Genomic DNA, 18,748 nt, shown 5'->3' with positions numbered 1-18,748 from the left:
ACGTCTCATGACCGGGAAGAGGCCCAGCTGTACCCTACACAGCAGGAACATCGTCCCCACCCTCTCCCCACGGCTCGTGGCCATCCGCGTGCCGGTGCGGCTTTGCCCTTGGGAGCCAAGGGGACAACTTGGGAGGTTTGGACTTTGTCTCCTGGTCCACAGGAAGCCGTGGAGGGTTCTGGGCAGGGAAAGGAAGCATAGAATAGAAAAAAGAGCAAAACAGAGCATTTGGAGCCAGCGGCCTGGGTTTGAGCCCTGGCTCTGGCACTTCTAAGCTGTGTGACCCGTGTGAATCACCTAGCTTGTGTGAGGGTCACTCTGGTATTGGCACCCATGTATGGAGCAGTGACTCGGTGCTGGGCACGCAGGATACAGAGGCAGTCAAGAGAACCTCACAGTCCTTTGTTCCTCCTTGATTGTTTCTCTTACTGTGTGTATTAGTTTCCCATGGCTGCTACAACAAATTACCACAATTTAGTGACTTAAAACAACATGAATTTATTATCTCACTGTTCTGGAAGACTGAAGTCTGAAATCAGTTCCACTGGGCGAAAGTCAAGGTGTTGGCAGGGCTAGTTCTTTAACAACTAGAATCTGTTTCCTTGCCTTTTTCAGCTTCTAGTGACCACCCGCATTTCTCGGCTTGTGACCCTTCTTCTATCTTCAAAGTGCATCACTTCAACCTCTGTCTCCATCATCATCCTACCTCTCTTCTTCTGTGTCAGATCTCCTTCTGCCTCCCGACTATAAGGACACTTGTGATTAGGTTGCCCCCACCCGGATAATCCAGGCTGCTTTCTTCCATTTCAAGATCTTTAACTTAATCTCATTTGCAAAGTTCTTTTTGCCATAGAAGGTACCATTTTCCATTTCCAGGGATTAGGATGCAGATATCTTTGGGGACCATTATCCAGCCTACCACAGCATGTCATATTGCAATTTATGTCTGTTTATTATACACAACTGGGTCTCCCTGGGGCAGGGAGACAGACCTGCTGGACAGCTGCCACATGTTTGCTAAGTGAGTGAAGAAATGAATGACTGCATGCTTTGGATTTGAGAAGAAGGTAACATTCCAACGGGGCTGTAGAGGATGAGTGTGAGTTTGCCAAAGGATATTCTAGCTGGAGTGAACAGCTTGTGAAAAGGTGTGGAGGCGTGGGCTGAGAGGTTAGCGTGGAGGACATGCAGGTGGAGTGGGAGAGTGCAGAGGGAGGTGATGCTGGGGTGGTAGGTAGTCAGGTCACAGGCAGCCCAGAAGGCACACTTATGGGCTTGGGTTTTGTCTTATGAGGAAGCAATATATGTCATGGTTGCTGCCATTATCTTTGGAGTCATTGCTTGGGTTCAAATCCCTGTGCTGCCACTTATTTGCTGTGTAACTCTGGGGAGATTACTGGACCTCTCTGAGACTCAGTGCCCTGACTCTTCCTAAGGCTCTTTTGAGGAGCAGATGACTTTTGATGCTTGCAAAGCCCTTAGCACAGTGCCTGCAACAGTCAAAGGAATCAGAAAGTATTTGCCGCTATAATTGCCATCATTTTTATAAATATGATGTCTCTTGTTGATGATGATGTTGGGGAACCTTTGAAGAATTTCAGCCAGGCCGTGGCATGGTCAGATTTGCTTTCTGGAAAGATGCCTTTGACACTCATGTGAAGATGTGGGGACCAGCACGGGGTGGGGCATCACACGGGGGGTCAGGAAACCAGTTAGTGGGCTATGAGAATGATCTGGGTGAGAGACGAAGAGGCAGAGAGCAGAGATGGGTCCAAGAGAGATGTTGTCGCCATCGGGGTGTTCCAGAGATGTCTTTACTCCTGATGTTCCCGGCTCAAAATGGTTCAAGGTGGCTTTTAGAGACCATCTAGCACCTGCGCCTTAGTCCTTGCTTTTCAGACACCTTGCCTTAGTCTCTGGGTGAAATAGTGACACAGGGGACAGAAGGGATGGGACTCAGGTCCTCGGCTTTAGCGGCAGTGAGGATGGGGGTGGGGAGAGGTGTGGCTGGCTGGCGGAGGCTTCTGATGAAAGTGCAGCTCCTTTTGCTGGGCCCTGGGGAGGGGGGCACAGCGTCTGTCTTGACCCCCCTCCCCTCTACATCCTCCTGCTGCCCCTCCGTGCCTTAGCTCCTCTTTCCAGCTTGTTCTTTCACCATTCCCCACAAGAACACTTGCAGCATCCTGGTAGCCTGGGGCGTAGGAATTTTGTGGTTCTGAGTTGAGGATGAGGGGCTGCCTGGGAGGGAGGGGGAGGAGCTCTGTGTTCCAGCGCCAGAGGAAGAAACCCGGAGTCCAGAGCAGTACGTGCTCAGGGATTCGGTACTGCGCGTCCTCCGTGGTCTTCCACTCACGCCCCTTCATACATCTTTAGGAGGAAGCCAATTCAATAGAACCTACCGTGGCAAGATTATGATTGTTACTTCAATCATATCTTAGCCTGCAAGGATGTTGGAGGAAAATATATTTCAATGCCACATTCAAAAGAGCTGTCATTTTTAGCATTGTAAATAGATTTTTCAAGGGGGTGATGTAATGTTGTTATTTTTAATACATTCTTTTTAAAAAATGATTTTACTTTAGTTCAGATCGATGCATGCTGGAGGGAAAAAAGATCCCAAGAGAGCTGAAATACAGGTGGGCCATTTAAAGAAAGCTCTGTGTGCACATCTCTGAATTTACAAGTCAGGATCACAGTATGTATTCTTTGGTGCATTCTCGAGGTTTCTGATAAATGGCTGCTGATAGCTTTACAAGAAAGCTGGGAGAAAGGAAACAAACAAAAAAATGAGATAAGAAAATCTGTGCAGTGATTACAGGAACTTGATGTGTGTGTGTGTGTGTGTGTGTGCACGTGCACGTGTGAATGTGTTTCCCAGCAGTATTACAGTGGCGTCAGCAAATTAGCTTGCATTCGGTTCTCGGGAAGTGTCAAACTACAGGGTCCATCGTCCTATATTGGCTGGTGTGTGTGTGTGTGTACAGAATTGAAAAGCGCCCCAGAGGTGATTTGGTCCCATCCGATATGGAACCTGTGGCTCAGTGAGGGAGAGTGCTGGTGCAAGGCACACACAGAACAGCCTGGCCAGAGCTGGAGAGAACCCACCTCCTGAAGCCCCATCCAGTGCTCCTCCCACCCTTCTCTGCTGTTTGCATTTCTCTGTCATTCTCCTATGGTTCATTGACATTTCCTTTTTTTTTTCCTAGGAGTAATCAGTTGCCAGCATCCAACAAGGTCGATGGTGAGCTGGGTGTGCTGCAGCTTGGTGGGTACCACTGGGGCCTCTGTGCTGTGCCCATCAGGGCCCAGGAGGTCTTCATTTGGTCTGTCTGGGAGGCAGTGGGTGGTAGCGCTCTCTGCTGGCCTGAGTGGGGGGCGGTGCTCCTTTCTTCCCACCTGACCTCAGGAAGGAGGGGCTGGCCCGGTGAGTAGAGCAGGCTTCTCTCTTTTTTGGTTGATGTCCAAATCCGTCTTCCACTGCCTATCTCTCCCAGAGAAATCCTATAAGAAGTCTGGACATTTCTAGATCCACACTGGGAGAGAGGGGGCAGAACAGCCTTTTCTGCATTTGGAGGTTCTTTTAGGGTTACTCAGAACCTATAGAAGTCTCTAGAAGACAGTGCTCAGTCAAAATATTAGTATATCTCTGCCTGGAGAAGCCCATCCTTTAAACATTTTCCCCCACGTATCCCTGAGGTGTAAAATACAAATCGTGAGGCGCATCAGTGCACAAACCTTTAGTGTTCAGCTCAGTGCCCTTTCACATGTGTATACATCTGTGTACCTCCTCTGCAAGATCTAGATAAGAACATGTCCATCCACTCTTTCATTTTGAAGCCATCTTTTTTTTTTCTCTTTCTGGAATTCTCTACTCCCCAAAGACTGACGTGTTTGCAGGCCTTGGCAAAAGCCAAGAATAGAATAAAGGAGGACAACCAAGGACCAGACATGAAAGGACAAGGCTTGAGTGCCATTGACCTTTGCTCTCCTCCTGGAAGCCAGCAATTTACCTGTTGGACCATTTTGCCGTACAAGAGCTGAGAGCTGTTTACACCCTTTTCGTCTCCTTTTAAGCACTCCCTTTAACATGAAGGAAGAAAGCAGCTCGCCCTTTAGAAGTGACTTGTGTGAGACATGCTGTCTGACAGTTTGCTTTGATGAAGTTGAAAGGCAGGGGCAGGCCTCCGAATGATGGAGGCAGGGGTTTGTTTATTCTGCTTAGTTCTCCTCAGAGGTAAGAGTTCCTCAGAGGTTTGGGTTTTTTTTGTTTTTTTATTTTTGGCTGCATTGGGTCTTTGTTGCTGCGCATGGGCTTTCTCTGGTTGCGGCGAGCGGGGGCTACTCTTCGTTGCACTGTGTGGGCTTCTCATTGCGGTGGCTTCTCTTGTTGTGGAGCACGGGCTCTAGGCATGCGGGCTTCAGTAGTTGTGGCACGCGGGCTCAGTAGTTGTGGCGCACGGACTCAGTAGTTATGGCTCACAGGCTCTAGAGCGCAGGCTCAGTAGTTTTGACACACGGGCTTAGTCGCTCTGTGGCATGTGGGATCTTCCCGGACCAGGGCTTGAACCTGTGTCCCCTGCATTGGCAGGCGGATTCTTAACCACTGCGCTGCCAGGGAAGCCCCCTCAGAGTTTTAGTCATCAGAAATGGCTGGTGGGATCATTTGGCCCACCCAGGAAGGGGCAGATTTCATTGGGCACACGGCTGTGCAGGATGAAGCCCGGAGCCGGGAAAGGCTGGCATCCGAAGCCTTTCTGTGAAGCGCTTTAAGATTTTCTAATGAAAGCCACTCCTGTTTGGACATAAAGTGAAGCAGTTCCCGGCCTTGGGAACCCAGAGGGCTTCTATTGGGAGGAAGGCTTTTAGCAGTTCTCTCAGAACCCAGCTGTTTGAAGTGTGTGTGCCTTTTCCGGAGGGAGGCCGACCCCTCTTTGCTGGTGGCTCAGCTGACGATTTAGAGAAGAGGACGGAGATAAAAGATAAGAGGGCATGCAACCAAGTCACCCAGAGAAAGGGGAAGAGAAGTTTGGGGTGGGGGGTCAGAAACAAGGAATAGCATTCCCTTCCCCATCCCAACTCATCTTTCTTTGGTTCAAGTCAGCAAACTTTGGTTAGCATTACATGCCTGGGCACATACAGGGCTGTCAAAGCACGTTTCATCACCGTGATGAAAAGTGGCCTTGCCTTCTTGGAGGGTGGGGCTGGCTGAGATGAAGGAATAGAGGTGACTCCTGATAGCAACACGCAAAGTGGATGACCAAGAGCTCCTCACTGCTTCAGGAGGTGAGTAGGCCAAGTTTGTGGTGGGTTCCAGAAGTTTCCATAGTGAGGTGGCATTTAGACTGGGCTTTGACGGATGAGCAAGGTCTTGTCAAGCAGAGATGTGAAGTGAACGATGTTTGAGGCCATCTCTGGATGTGCGTGGAGGATGGATTTTAGGGGCAGGAGTCTGCATGTTTGGGAGACCCTGGTGAGGGTCTCTTGGAATAGTCCAAAGAAGAGGTGCTTGGGGCCCTGTTCTATCTGGGGAAATCCTATAGGTATTTCAAGACCCTGATCAAATATTTACCTCTTAGGGGAAGCTTCCCTGACCCTTTAAGGCAGAATTATTTGCCTCTTCCCCTCTGCTCTTATAACCTTTGCACCCGTCTCCATTTTAGCACTAACGTCATGTTCTTTGTTTGGGGCTCTGTCTCCCCCTCTAGGCAGTGAGCTCCTTGAAGGCAGGGGTGGTGTTTTCACCATCTCTGGACCTCCTCCGTCCCACATAACCAGTGGCACATCATGCGTGTTCAGTAAAGTGCTTGATGAACAAATAGAAAAATGACAACACATTCCTGTAACAGTGGGGAGAGAGAGGGCGGGGGACAGCGTATGAGGATTCTGCAGGCAGGATAATCTGGAGGCTGGAGCAGCGTGGCTTGTGGGAGAGGGTTGAGGTTTTGGCCTGGGTCCCTGGTGGAGGGTTGGGGAGATGGAGTCTTATCAAAATGGAAGCCTGGAAGGGTTCTGTGCTGAGAATCCTGAGTCCGGGGCATTGGGGCACTTCCAGGAGAAGATATCTTGCAGTCAGTGTGAAGTACTGGGTGGGAACCTGGAAAAAGAGATATATGGGCCTCTATTAAGTACTACCAAGTATGTGTATATGTTTTCCTCCAAAGGGTAAATAAAATGGTATGGGAAACAAAATCCCTTGCTTCTTTTCAACCAGGCATTTACACCAGGGCCTTAAAAATAGCATTTTCAAGCCACTGGCGTTTGCAGCTGGTTTTGTCTGCTTGGCCAACATGTCATGCTGGAGTGCTTTGTTTTCCTTGGCACGGCCATCCCGCCACATCTGGACCTGCCTCATGGTCCCGAACCAACTCCCTGCACAGGCGCCAGCTGCCTCCTGGCAAAAACCGAGGGAGGCTGCCTCTTCCTGGGGGCTCCATCAGTCAGCTCTCCTTGGGCCCCCAGCCTCCAGCCTCAGATTTAGTTCATGGGGCTCAGGCAGAGCACGTTTCAGCCCTGGTTCCCTTCAGGACAGCCTTAGACTAAACAGAAGCCTCCAAATAGGCTTAAATCCTGCCCGCTCTGGGCCTCCAAGAAGCAGTCTGGCTGAGGCATCACAAGGACCCTTCAGGGCCTGGCGGAATCACTCAGTTACTCTCCCGCTCTGTTCTGGCCCTCAGATGCCTGGGATTGGATTAATCACACATCTCTGTTACTTAATTAACATTCTCAGTATTGATCTTTGTGAAGCCTGCTCATTGGTCTCCCTCTTGCCTTTCCTTCCTGATTTCCCTTTAGCCTCATGCTACACTCCCATGACCCTTGTCTCCATAAGCAACCACTCTCATGTATTTAGGGATTCCTTTTTGCTTGTGTACGTTCTTGCAAAAATGTTTAGTGTTGTTTTGTGTGCATGTGTTTATAATGGATGTAAAATCGTGTTGTGTTATACATCCCATTTGCTTTCTTACTTTCTCTACCCAGAGCCATGTTTTCAAGACCCGTGTGTGTTGCTGGGTGAACATCTGGTCTTTATTTCAGGTGTTTTTGTAAGGCCATGGTCACAGGGTGGCTTTTTTAGAGACCCTAACTAAGAGAGGTTCTCATTTAAATTCCAGACTTGTTTAAAAATTTTGTTTCACCCTAAAGGTAAAATCTGTCTGCATTTCAGTGGGCCGAGCCTCTAGGAGTTGGCCTCGTGCTGTGCCTGGTCCTTCTCCAGGGGAGAAAAGGAGGCTGTAGAATAAGATTTATGGCACGTGTTCTGGGGATGTTGGCCTTTGCACACCGTCTCAGATGATGCGGGGCAGGGACTGTGACATTTCTATAGTCCCAGATGCACAGAATTATGGCAGGCACTGTTGATTTCTATACAGTGTGGCGTGCTTTTTAAATAAGCATTTAACCTTGGGGAAAGGGGGGTGGAAAAAGTCTCCAGAGGTTCTCTGGAGACCAGCCTGCCCAGCTTTGCCAGCATAATTGCCTTGGGTTGTTTTCACTTGGGTCCTGCATCTGAGGGTTCTGGTAGATGCTGCGACAGTGCGTATAATGGCGAGAGGCAGCCTCACCCGGCTGGGAAGGCACAGGCTGGTGCTGTCAACACCCACGCTGGGACCCTCTCTGGGCCTCAGTCACCCCAGCTTTGGGAATGTGACTTAGTGTCCCTTCTGGCTGGAGGTCCAGGGAGGTCTGACCGGCAGGATGGCAGAGCAATTAGGAGTTGGCCTGGGTTTATATTCTATCTCTGCAACTTTCCATCTGTGTGACTTCTGGTCAGTTACTTAACTTCTCTAAGCCTCAGTTTCCTCATCTTTAAATGGGGATGATGATAGTTACTCTCTCGTGGAGCTGTTCTGGGGCTTAGATGATAAAACACAGATGGTAACTAAATGAAAGCCACAATAGTGATCATCTATTATAACTGTTATTATTCTCTCAGGAAGGGTGGCATTGTCTTTCCTAATTCCGCCCTCTTCATGTTTGTCCTCAGGGGGACAGATCTGTGGGTCACATCCACCTTTTGTAAGAATTGTGTCTGAGCCAGGCTTTTCTGGGCCTGACTCGACAGCTTAGGCCTAGGCCCTTGTTTCTGCATGTCCACAAGCAGAGCTTTCTAGTGGACTGATAGGCAAGTCCCATCTGCCAGCATCCTTGGACCAGCGTGGGGTGACAAGGAGCAAGGGCTCTCACTCTGCCTTTTTCCTTCTGATGAAGGCTTGGGAGCCTCAGCGGGGACGGGGGGTGGGTGGTGGAGGAGCCCTCCTCTCATTCCAACCACCTCAAGACTCATCAGTGTCCTGGGTGTTAAACGGCTTCCTAGTCTGTTGTCTGTGAGTCATAACAAGGAGCTCACGTGGCCACGGTTTTCTTTCAGAGGATGTGGAGGATGAATTGGTAAGGGAAGAAGTCATCCTGTCTCCCGTCCCATCAATGCTCAAGCTGCAAGTAGAGTCAAAGCCCATCGACCTCTCAGTGGCAAAGGTAGGCGTCAGTTGAAAAGTGCGAGGTGATGTGTCTGGATTTGAGTTGGTGTGGATGAGGTGATTTTCATCTCTCTGGCTCCATTCATCCCGTTATAACCTCTCAGTCACTGTTAAAAATGGAAATTTGAGTGTGATATGGAAGAAAACCTGAACGGAGGGAAAGTCAGGAAAACGAGGGCCTAGTCCCGGCATCTCCCTCTCCTTCTCTGAGACAAAAGGTGAGGATACAACCTCTTCCCATTCAAACATTCCAGGATCCAGCTTTTCTTTTGGTCCAGAGCTCTGCTTCACCATGTCCGCAACCGGTAACTCCAGGGTTGCGATGGGAATGGGATAATTGTCCTCATTAGCTTGACTGTGCTCCTGCACTGGTCCCCTGAGCTGGGCTCAGGCTGGGCTGCAGTGAGGGAAGGACAGGGAAGTGTTACCAATTCCTCAGCGTCACCTGGGTTCCCACCAGTGACCTCCTGGGTTCCCACCAGTGACCTCCTGGGTTCCCACCAGTGACCTCCTGGGTTCACACCAGTGACCTCCTGGGTTCCCACCAGTGACCTCCTGGAGTCACAGGACTTCGGGAGCCGGTTCCTGGCCTTAGCAGCCTCCTCTGCAGGGATGTCCTGGATTCCTCACCATCTCTGCTGCCGTAGGGCCTCGCCCTTCTCCGTGGCCGGTGGTTCCTGCGGGATGGAATGCTGCTCCTGCTGTCCTCCACTGGCTTTTCAGCCAGGATCCAGGAGGGAAAAATAAAACTCCTGGGGACACAGCTGACCCTGTTCTCTTCCTACTTACCAAGTATTAACTCAGCACGCAGGTGAAAAGTCAAAGGTTTTTCTAGAGGTTTCGTCCCTCCCCATCCTTCTCCTCCTTTTCCCTTCCTTCTTTTGAAACCACAGGGAGAGGGTCAGACCCAGTTAAGTGGCCCCAAGCCTGGGAGTAAGTGCTCTGGTTGTCTGTAGCCACAGGGCTCTGATTCTCTGCAGTGGGTACTACTGTTTTGGGAAGGCTTCTCAGAGGCCTCTAAAGACCACCCAGTAGTAGCATCTCCAAAAGCAGCTGAAAAAACCGAGGCCCACACAGAGAAAGGAGGACCCAGGACACATGGTGTCCACAGCAAGCAGGACCCAGGTTTCCAGGCTCGTAACCCTGTGACCTGGCAACCATACTGTGCCTAGCTGGGAGCTGTCATTCTGTGACTGAGAGAATAGATATTGGCTTCAGCCAGAAAACTCAAGGTCCTATAGTTTCTAGGCTCTTGGGAAACTCAGTCCAAATACATGGATGACTGTAGTTGGTGCAAGAAGGGGAAGCAAGCCCTGACAGACGAATTTACCTACCCCTCTCTCCTGGTAAGGTTTACAGATATTCCAGAGGTAAGACCCTGAGGGTCCATTTTCTCTTTCCTCAAATATGAGAAGAATGGGTTTGCAAAATGAAAAGAAAATAGACTACCCTGCTGGAAAACAGACTACCCTGCTGGAATTCAAGACCAGCTCCTGTGGGATTGCAAACACCCAGCAGTGTACTGTTGTTTGCTTTTAAAACAACCAATACAATTCTCTCTTCTTTTGACAGGACATAAAGACCATTCTGTTTGGTTCCAGCTTTTGCTGTTTCAGTGAAGAGTGGAAACTTCAGAGTTTTTCCTTTAACGACTCAGCGTCATTAAAATATGGCATCGTGCAGAACAAGGCAGGTTGTTTTTCAGTGCCCCCGGGGACCCTGCTGTGGGCCCATCATGGACAGGGGCACACGTCCCCCAGTTTGGTAAATCCTGTGGGTGTTGCCTGCGCCAGCCCCTCATTTGCTGAGTTGTCACCCAGGGCAGGAACTTCACGTGTGGCTGGCAGAGGAGAGCGGGGCAACATGACCGCTGCCGTGAGGGGTGCATGATGCTGGAGGGGAGAGGGAGCAGGAGGGGGCCCTGTGTCCGGTCAGGGGTACCAGAGAGTGTCCTTAAGCTAAGTATTGAGAGATGATTTTGCAGGTGGAGCTGGAGAAAGGACACTGGAGGCAGGGGGCAGCATGAACAAAGGGAGGCTGTGTGAAAATACAGGGACTGCAGGAAGGGGCAAAAGTCTCAAGCGTGAGGACCAGAAGTGTGCGGGGAGGATATGATAAAAGACAGGGAAATGTAAGTAGATTGTGGCAGGATTTGAACATGGCTTATACACAGTTGCCAAGATACACATTTTCAGGGCCAGAAGATACTGTAAAATCTGGCAGCTTATCCAGGTTCCGTTTCTCAAGCCCCAGGAGCCTCCCCCTGCCCCACACTGCCTGAGGAAGAACCCCAAGACCACCCACTTCTGCCCCTAACTTGGCCAAGTCAGCACATCTTCTTGCACCCCGAGTTCGAGGGCACCCACGGCCCCTGCTCTGACAGTCCTTGTACTTGTTGATGCCTACAGGGGTGAGCTCCTCAAGGAGCCCTCTCCCTCCAAGACACACCTACTAGGTGCTGAGGTAGGCCACCGGCCGGGGAACAAGATTGCTTACACAAGCGGAGGCTGCCCAAGGGGCTCACTTCTAGCTGAGATGGTCAGGGAAGCCTTCCTGGAGGAGGAGGCCTTTAGGATGGGCCTTGAAGGCTGGGTAGACAATTGACACCGTCAGCCTGTGGACACGGAAACACGTCTCTGGATGCCTGGACACCCATGGTGACAGCCCCTGACGGGTTGTGAAGAGTCACTTTCCCCCCATCACACACCACAGACTTTGCTCCTTCCTCTAGCGACGGGCACCTGGCCCTCTGTCACCCCCTCTCTGTGACTCAGGGTCAGCACTTCACAGAAGTAGTTGCCACGCAGGAGACCCCTGTTTGAGGCTCTGTAACCTGTTGGAGGAGGCTGGTTCTGGAGGAGCAGGTGGCCCTGCCCTGGGTCAGTTCTCACAGGCACTGACGCGCGTCCTTCTTTGCAGGGTGGTCCCTGTGGGGTTCTGGCAGCTGTCCAAGGCTGTGTCCTACAGAAACTCCTGTTTGAAGGAGATAGCGGAGCTGACTGTGCTCGGTAAGTCGGCGCTCGTTCCGGCAATAGCTTCTCTTCCCAAGGCTTCTCCTCACTGTCCAGAAAAAATAAGCAAGGAAATGTGTGTTTGTTCCCTGATATTTCCCGTCTTCTGGAAAGGGAAACGGTGGCTGGCTAACAGGGCCAGTGCTGACCAGTTTAAATGACCTGCATGCCATTTGTTTCTAAGAGCAGGGAGGCTTGTTAAGTCCTGTGCCACATGGGAAGTGGCAGTTGGAACAGCACTGAAACTCAGGCCACCCCCTCCTCAGGAGTGGAGCACAGCAGCCCCCCAAATCCCGTCCACACCCAGGTCAGCCTGCTGACCCCTCCGCTGAGCCCAGGTCTCCCCTCCCTCCCCTCGTTCCCCCACCTCTGCTAACAGCCATCCCCGCGCGGTCCAGCCAGACCTGCAGGATACGGCTTCCTCCCCTCGGCCATTCTTTCTCCACCTCACACACTGAGTGTTTGCACACAGCCCCTCCTTCTCATCCTCACTCCCTCCACAGACATTTCTGGAACATTCTCTCTGTGCGGGTACCAGTGATTCAGAGAGGAATAGACGCATTCTCTGTTCTCCAGAGTGCTCTGTGAGGTTGAGGGATGGAGAGAAATCCATAATCCTACCTTGTGGTTGGTGCTCAGATAGAAGGATTATCGAGGGGCTACCCAAGGCTGGGGCCAGCTCGGCCGGTTTGAGGAGGCAGCCCTCTTACCTTAACCAGTAACTGTGTGCCCAGTGGTACCGAGTCACCCTCAGATTTACAGAACTTCTGGCACTTGTCTTTTTTTCTTTTTTAGTTCAACTCTAATATACATACAGAAGAGTACACAACTCAGAAAAGGGCACAACTCATGTATGTTCTGCTTAATGAATTATTGCAAAATCACACACCCATGAACACAGCGCCCAGATCAAGAAAGAAAATATTTCCAGCTCCCTGGAAGCATCCTCCTGCCCAGTAGATACCTCCGTTCTCTTCTCCAAAGTTGTGATTAAGCGGATTTGAAAATCACAGCTTAGTTTTGACAATTCCTGAACTTTAATTAAAGGGACTTGCCTTTTTTTTTTTTTTTTAAAGACAACAAGGCCCACCCACCATTTATTCACGTTCAAATTCCTGGGAAAGACACTAGTTCCCCAGACATCCAGCCAAGCTTGTACAAACGAAACACACTTTACCAGCTTAGAGGATGTGGCCTTAGACAGGATCCGAGTGAAGGTGGCTTTTCATGCTTGGCATTTTAGAATTTGTCCGATAATATGATTTGTCTAATTACTTTACAAAGTAACAATCAAGGTGCTTGGTTTCAAGCTGAAAGGTGCTAACCGTAAGCATAGCATAACTACAGCCGGAAGCCCAGCGACACAACATTTGCACAGCAAGGGCTGACCTTGTCCTGTTCTTCTCCCCAGTGCCTGCTCTGGAGTCCAGTCCAGCAAAGTGCGGCCCGCACAGTGAGTGTCCGATGGTCAGGGACGCTCCTGGCTGGCTGGCTGGCTGGGACTGGCTAAGCGAGGGACCTCTGGCTGCCTGCCCTCTAAGGGCGCAGGGACCCTCTCTGAGCACATATACACCTCCACTCCTACCTTCCCTCCTTGCGCCGCAGAGAGGCGCACAGGGAGGACTTAATAGGCACTTGGAGGGCGTGCGGGCCTCAACAAGGCAGCTGTGGCCTTGCCCTCATGGCACCTACGACTGAACACGAGAGCCAGATGAACAGGAGGTCCCAGGGGGACGTGCAGGGAGCTCAGGGCCCACCCGGACGTGAAGAGGGTCAGGCAGGCTTGCTGGAAGAGTGACTTTTTTTTTTTTTTTTTTTAATTTTATTTATTTATTTATTTTTGGATGTGTTGGGTCTTAGTTTCTGTGCGAGGGCTTTCTCCATTTGCGGCAAGCGGGGGCCGCTCTTCATCGCGGTGCGCGGGCCTCTCACTATCGCGGCCTCTCTTGTTGTGGAGCACAGGCTCCAGACGTGCAGGCTCAGTAGTTGTGCCTCACGGGCCTAGCTGCTCCACGGCATGTGGGATCTTCCCAGACCAGGGCTCGAACCCGAGTCCCCTGCACTGGCAGGCAGACTCTCAACCACTGCGCCACCAGGGAAGCCCAGGAGTGACGTTTTAATCTTACTGAGATCCAGAGGATGAGCAGGGCTCGTGACTGGCTTCACACACACCCTGGCACAGGCTTGTTCCTCCCTCGATTTCTCCTTTCCCAGCAAATCCCTCAGCCTCCTTCCCTGGCTCCTCACGCGCAGAGGCCATGGCCTCAGGGCCGCCTTCCCCGACCTCCCCAGACGCTGCCTGCAAGGGCCCCACCATTGGATGCCCTTTTTATCCAAGTCATTACCTGTCCATTGTCTGTGCCCCAGAACACAAGCCCCCTGAGAACAGGGGCCTTCCTAAGCTGCCTGGGCCGTAGCCGTCCCTGGCATCCAGCCCCAGGCCTAGTGCACAGAAGAGGCCCTCGGAACTTTTGTTGAATGAACGCACGGACAAACATATGAGTTATCCAGACTGACTGGGAGGGGAGGGGATAGTATTCCAGTAAGGAGAACAACATGTGCAGAGGCCTGAGGGCAGGGAGTGGAGCTGAGAGTCGCCTGGGGTGGCCAGGGCAGAGTGTAGGCGGCAGGGCGAGACCCGGGCCAGGCTGCCAGAGGGCCCTCAGGGCCCAGCGGCTTGCTCAGGTCAAGCCTTGGCCTTGGCCCTTGTGGGAGGTGTTTGATAATTCATTTCAGCCCCACATCCCTTCAGAACTGCTTTTGAACTTGGACTTTGGACTTCTTGGAGGAAGTTGTAGATCATTTCCCAACAGTCAGGAAGGGGTGTATAAGTTGGTTCCCGGAAGGGCCGTTTCTGCCCAGGCCACAAGGCCGGCTTGGCTCCTTGTCACCTGCCCTACAGCCCCACTAAGGGGATGTGACAGCCTCTGGATCCCCGGGCACGTCCTCGGGAGAGAGTTCTGCTCGCCACACCAGAGAGGGGAGCTAGGGCTTGGAAGGCAGAAAGCCATTCGGGCTGGGGGCCCAAGACGGGCTCTGGGTAGAAAGAAAACTGTACCAGCTGTGGGAAGAAGAGTTGGGGCCAGCCTAGATTGAAGGCCCTCGGAGGCCGGGCTGGTGGGGCAGGAGGGGAGGAGGCTGGAAGGGGCTGCTGGCTGCTGGGAGCTCTGTGTGGGGTGTGCCTGGTGGGAAGGAGCCCCGCTCCGGGGGAAGGCTGCCTGGCTGGGCCAGAGGAAGCCTGTGCCGAGCAGCCAGGAGAGCTCGGCCTGCTGGCCAGGCAGGGTCCCGCCCACGGGAAGCGCGGAAGGGTTCATGCTGCAGAAGAGTGACCTCACCTTTCTTTGGAGTCCCACAACCGTGGGTGCTCCACGTTAGTCCCTCCCCTGTTGCACCTCCACGCCTGCGGCCCCAGGCCCTGCACCCAGAGCTGCTCTCCACGCAGGCTGAGCATAGTGGTCTGGCTTCCTGCTGGTGCTGGTGGCCGAGCAGGCCCAATAGTGGGCATTCTTCCTACCCAACCGACAGGGAGGGGCGGAGAGCTTGGCCCAGTGACCCAGCTGCTCTCATCTAGCCGAGACCGCTGAAAGTGCCTCAAGGGGACTCAGGGAGACAGGGCTCCGAGGGGGAGCAGCTGGGGGAGGTCCCAGTGGTGATGGGCTGTGGGCAGGGAGCATCAGCTGCCTCCACACCCCCCATCCTATGTGTCCTCCCCTGGCTTCCGCTGCTGTGGGCCTAGCTTTGCTGAGGCGTGAGCCTGCCTCGGGGCTGGAGGCCAACTGGGGGTGAGAGGAGAGAGTCCTCCTGGGTTCAGGCTAGGACTTGGGTCAAGCAAAGGCCAGGGGAGTGAGCGGCCGGGGCCTGGGGCTGGCAGCCGAGGGGGGAGGTGAGAGCGGAGTCTGGATCGCCGTTTGCTGAGGTGAGGCCCTGCAGATCGGAGGCCACAGGAAGTCGTCCTTGCCAAGTGGGTGTCGGTGCAGCCTATAGGTGCCCGTGGTGAGGCTGGGGGGAGTGCCCAGCTCTGTGGTCCTTAGCCTGTCCCAGGATGGCGGTTGCTGAAGAGAGCCCTGGACCGGCCAGAGACCCGGATTACAGTTGTGGGCCAGCAAGGCCTCACTTTCTCCATTTGTGAATCTCTGTCCTGCCTGCCCAAGTCTGACTCAGTAAGGAAATGCAAACCAAATCCTTTGTAAATCAAGGGCTGTGCAAGTGGGTGGGACCTTGAGATCACTTGCTGTGGTACATATGGGGAAACTGAGTCCCAGAGAGGGAAAGATGCTTGTCCAGGTTCACACCTGACCTCCGGGGCAGAGCTAAGCACGTCTGTCACACCACACTGTGCCCTAGAAGAGACTCTGAGCCCCAGGCGAGCCAGAGAGGCCAGGAGGGGCTGGTGCCGGGAGGCCGAGTGTCATGGGCTTGAAACACCCGAGGGCTGGACACCCAGATGGACTCTCAGTGACCAAGCTGCAGCTCTGTAGGCTCTGTAGTTTACGAAGGGCTTCTAGGCAGAACCTCCCCACTTTTCCTAATTTGGGAAAAAAAAAAAAAAATCAGAAGAGTACAGAAGAGTAATATGGCAAAGCCCTGGGGACCTGCTGCCTCATGTGAGTAAAGGATGACATTCGACATCCCTGAGGGAACCTCTCGCAGCCCCGGCTCCTCTGGTTTCCTTGATTCATTTGTAAGATCTTAATATTGATTGTTTGGGTCATTGATGCCGCTGCACGGGCTGGTGTGCTGAGCTGAGCCTTCAGTACTCCCTTTTGACTCTGAAATTCCAAGATTTCAGAAATGGTCTGGTTTAAAAAAAAAAAAAAAAGGAAGAAAAAAGCAGGCAAGCTCCTCTGTTCTCTTTAGGAGCACTGCGTTGGCCCTCATGCCACACAGAGGCGGCACCTGCAGCTGCTGAATGCTGGGCCCTTTGGGAGCTCTGGGACCAGGGCCGGTGGGCCAGGTCTGCAGGCCTGGGCGGGCGTGGCCCCCTGCTCGCCATCTCCCCCCACGACTGGCGGGGAAACGGTTCTGTGAAAGCTGCACGAGGATGTGACTGCGGCCTCCAGGGAAATCATGCTGAAATAAAGGCTTCTTGGCAGAGGTGGTGTTTTTTCTGCAGGACTGTCTGGCTTCATTAAGACTCATCCCATCAGGCCAGCAGCCGGCCTCTCCTCAACTGGGGACGACAGAGCTGGGCGGCAGGGCTCGGTGTTTTTCCACTTGAGGAGGGGCTGTGCCAGCGGCTCGGCTCGTGGGAAGCGATGGTGAGCCTCGTTCCCCTGCGGGCTTGGGGAGCGCCACAGGCAAGGGAGCTGTCCTCTCGCCTCTACTTCCCTTCTCAACTGGGGAAGTCGAGGTCCAGAGAAGGAGGGGCACTGGCCCAAGGCCCCTCTGGACCCGTTAGCGGAGCCAGGCTTGGAACCCAGGTCTGGTGGTCCCCAGGCCAGCTCTGGCAGCATTTGACCCTGAAAGGGGGCAGAAAGGTCTGCAGTCATTCACCAGCTTTCTTCTGATTCTTCTATAGGCTCAGACTAGCGGGCACGTCAGGGTGGGCTGGAGAGCCTGTTTTGAGTTAATGATGGTAGAAACATCTTTTTAATCTGAAAGACTTGGGTAATTAAGCCCAACACAGGATGTATTACTTCCTGACGCCCATCGCCCATCCTTAGACAAATCCCGCACTTCTTCTGTGAGATATTAGACTCTTTTAAAGAAACTTCTGTTGGTGCGAGAGCCCGGCCGGGTGCTAGATTCGCGGTAGGGGATGGGTAAGCGCGTGCGTGACTGATGAAGGCGGTGCAGAACCGCCCTGGTCACCGAGGTGAAGGCAGACCCTGAATGCCCCGGTGAACGTGGAGGCTGGCGATTCCCTACAGCGCCTCCCTCCTCCCTCTTGTCATCCACACGCACCCCAGCCCTGAATCCCCTGTGGCTGGTTACCTGGCAGAAGGGCCGGGCGGGAATGATGCTTGGGGGCATCTGGCCCAGGGTCTGCATTTTGGACATTCATCTCCTTGGAATCACAACCCACGGTAGCGGACTCCGTCATCCCCAGAGCTTGTTTCCTGCCCCACCCCCATCCCGGTGACCGTCAGTCGTGGCATTCCCACCTCCTGAGCACCCATGCCCATCCCCTTCCCGCCCCTGCCCAGGACTGGGGTGCCCTGCTCCTCAGCTGAGCTGTACAGCCAGTGCCCGAGCAGCTCTGCTGCTCTATCTTGCCCTCCCTCCAGTCTTCACTATACGTCCTCACCACAGGCTCCTCTTACAGCACAGATGTGACCAGGGCACTCCCCAGCCAAGTCCCTCGACATGGGCAGGAGTGGGGCAAAGTTATGCCTGGATTGCATCCTCTGTCTAGAATGTCTATGCTGGAAAACCTCCAGACGGAGCTACCAGGTCACCTTCCAAACATTCACTATGTTCCACACCAACTTACTGAAGCAGGTACCGCTTGCCTGAAAGCTTCTCACTGCAGCCAGAAATAAGATTTTAAAAACTAACATATATTAAGTACTTATCGCATGCCAGGCACTGTTAGAAGCACTTCACACGTATTACTTCACTAATCATTAAAACCACCCTATGAAGGAGGTACTATTATTGTCCCCTTTTAAAAGGGGGAAACTGAGGCACAGAGACAAAGTGATTCACCCAAGGTCACACAGTTAGTAAAAACTGGACAAAGTGAAACAGCAGTGAGGGAAGGAGGAGAGCATGGCGAGGTGCAACCAGCCATCTGGAGCTCCTGGTGTTGGGGACCAGCATTCCTTTGCCTCTGAGCCCATCTTTCCTGCACCTGCAATGCTATCAAGAGATCTGGCTCCTGGGCCCGGCCTATCTTCCAGGTCTCACAGGCTCTAATTACAGACCCTCTGAACTTCCGTGTTTCTACACAAAAGTTCTCATTCTTTTCATTGGCTTCCATTTAGTCTCTCCATCCTTCCCTGGGTCTTCTCCAGCATGCTCCTCCCCGTGTCAGCTCCAGACACAGCTTTCCAGAAAACAGTAGCACTGGGAGAAGTGCGGTGGTCGGGCCTGGGTTCCATTCCTGGCTCAAGGCCTTGGGGAAGCCCCTTGCCCTCGCTGGCCTTCTCCTCCCCACCCGGATCCTTTCTCCTTTGTCCAATGGACCCTGCTTTCCAGGCCCTCCTTGGTCCTTGCCAGCCTCTCCTGAATCCCAGAGCAATGTTTCCTCACCTTTGTTTTTGTAGTTGACAGTGGCCCAGGGCCAGTGCTTCCCGAATCTCAGGTGCCCGGTTCGCT

General features: G+C 52.8%; 1 protein-coding gene across 2 annotated transcripts in view; it reads left to right on the top strand.

Moving 5' to 3' along the window:
- Window positions 1-18,748, top strand: part of MINDY4 (MINDY lysine 48 deubiquitinase 4) — a 116,651-nt gene that overhangs the window by 52,693 nt on the left and 45,210 nt on the right. For both annotated transcript variants that reach the window (XM_059933640.1, XM_059933641.1), the window contains exons 6-9: window positions 3,207-3,265; window positions 8,369-8,475; window positions 10,050-10,166; window positions 11,397-11,485. In XM_059933640.1, coding sequence (XP_059789623.1) covers window positions 3,207-3,265; window positions 8,369-8,475; window positions 10,050-10,166; window positions 11,397-11,485 — 372 coding nt within the window. The remainder of the gene's footprint in view (window positions 1-3,206; window positions 3,266-8,368; window positions 8,476-10,049; window positions 10,167-11,396; window positions 11,486-18,748) is intronic.

The sequence above is a fragment of the Balaenoptera ricei genome, chromosome 9 (genome assembly GCF_028023285.1).
Source record: "Balaenoptera ricei isolate mBalRic1 chromosome 9, mBalRic1.hap2, whole genome shotgun sequence".
NCBI classification, from domain to species: domain Eukaryota; kingdom Metazoa; phylum Chordata; class Mammalia; order Artiodactyla; family Balaenopteridae; genus Balaenoptera; species Balaenoptera ricei.
This window is presented reverse-complemented; position numbering and strand designations above follow the sequence as displayed.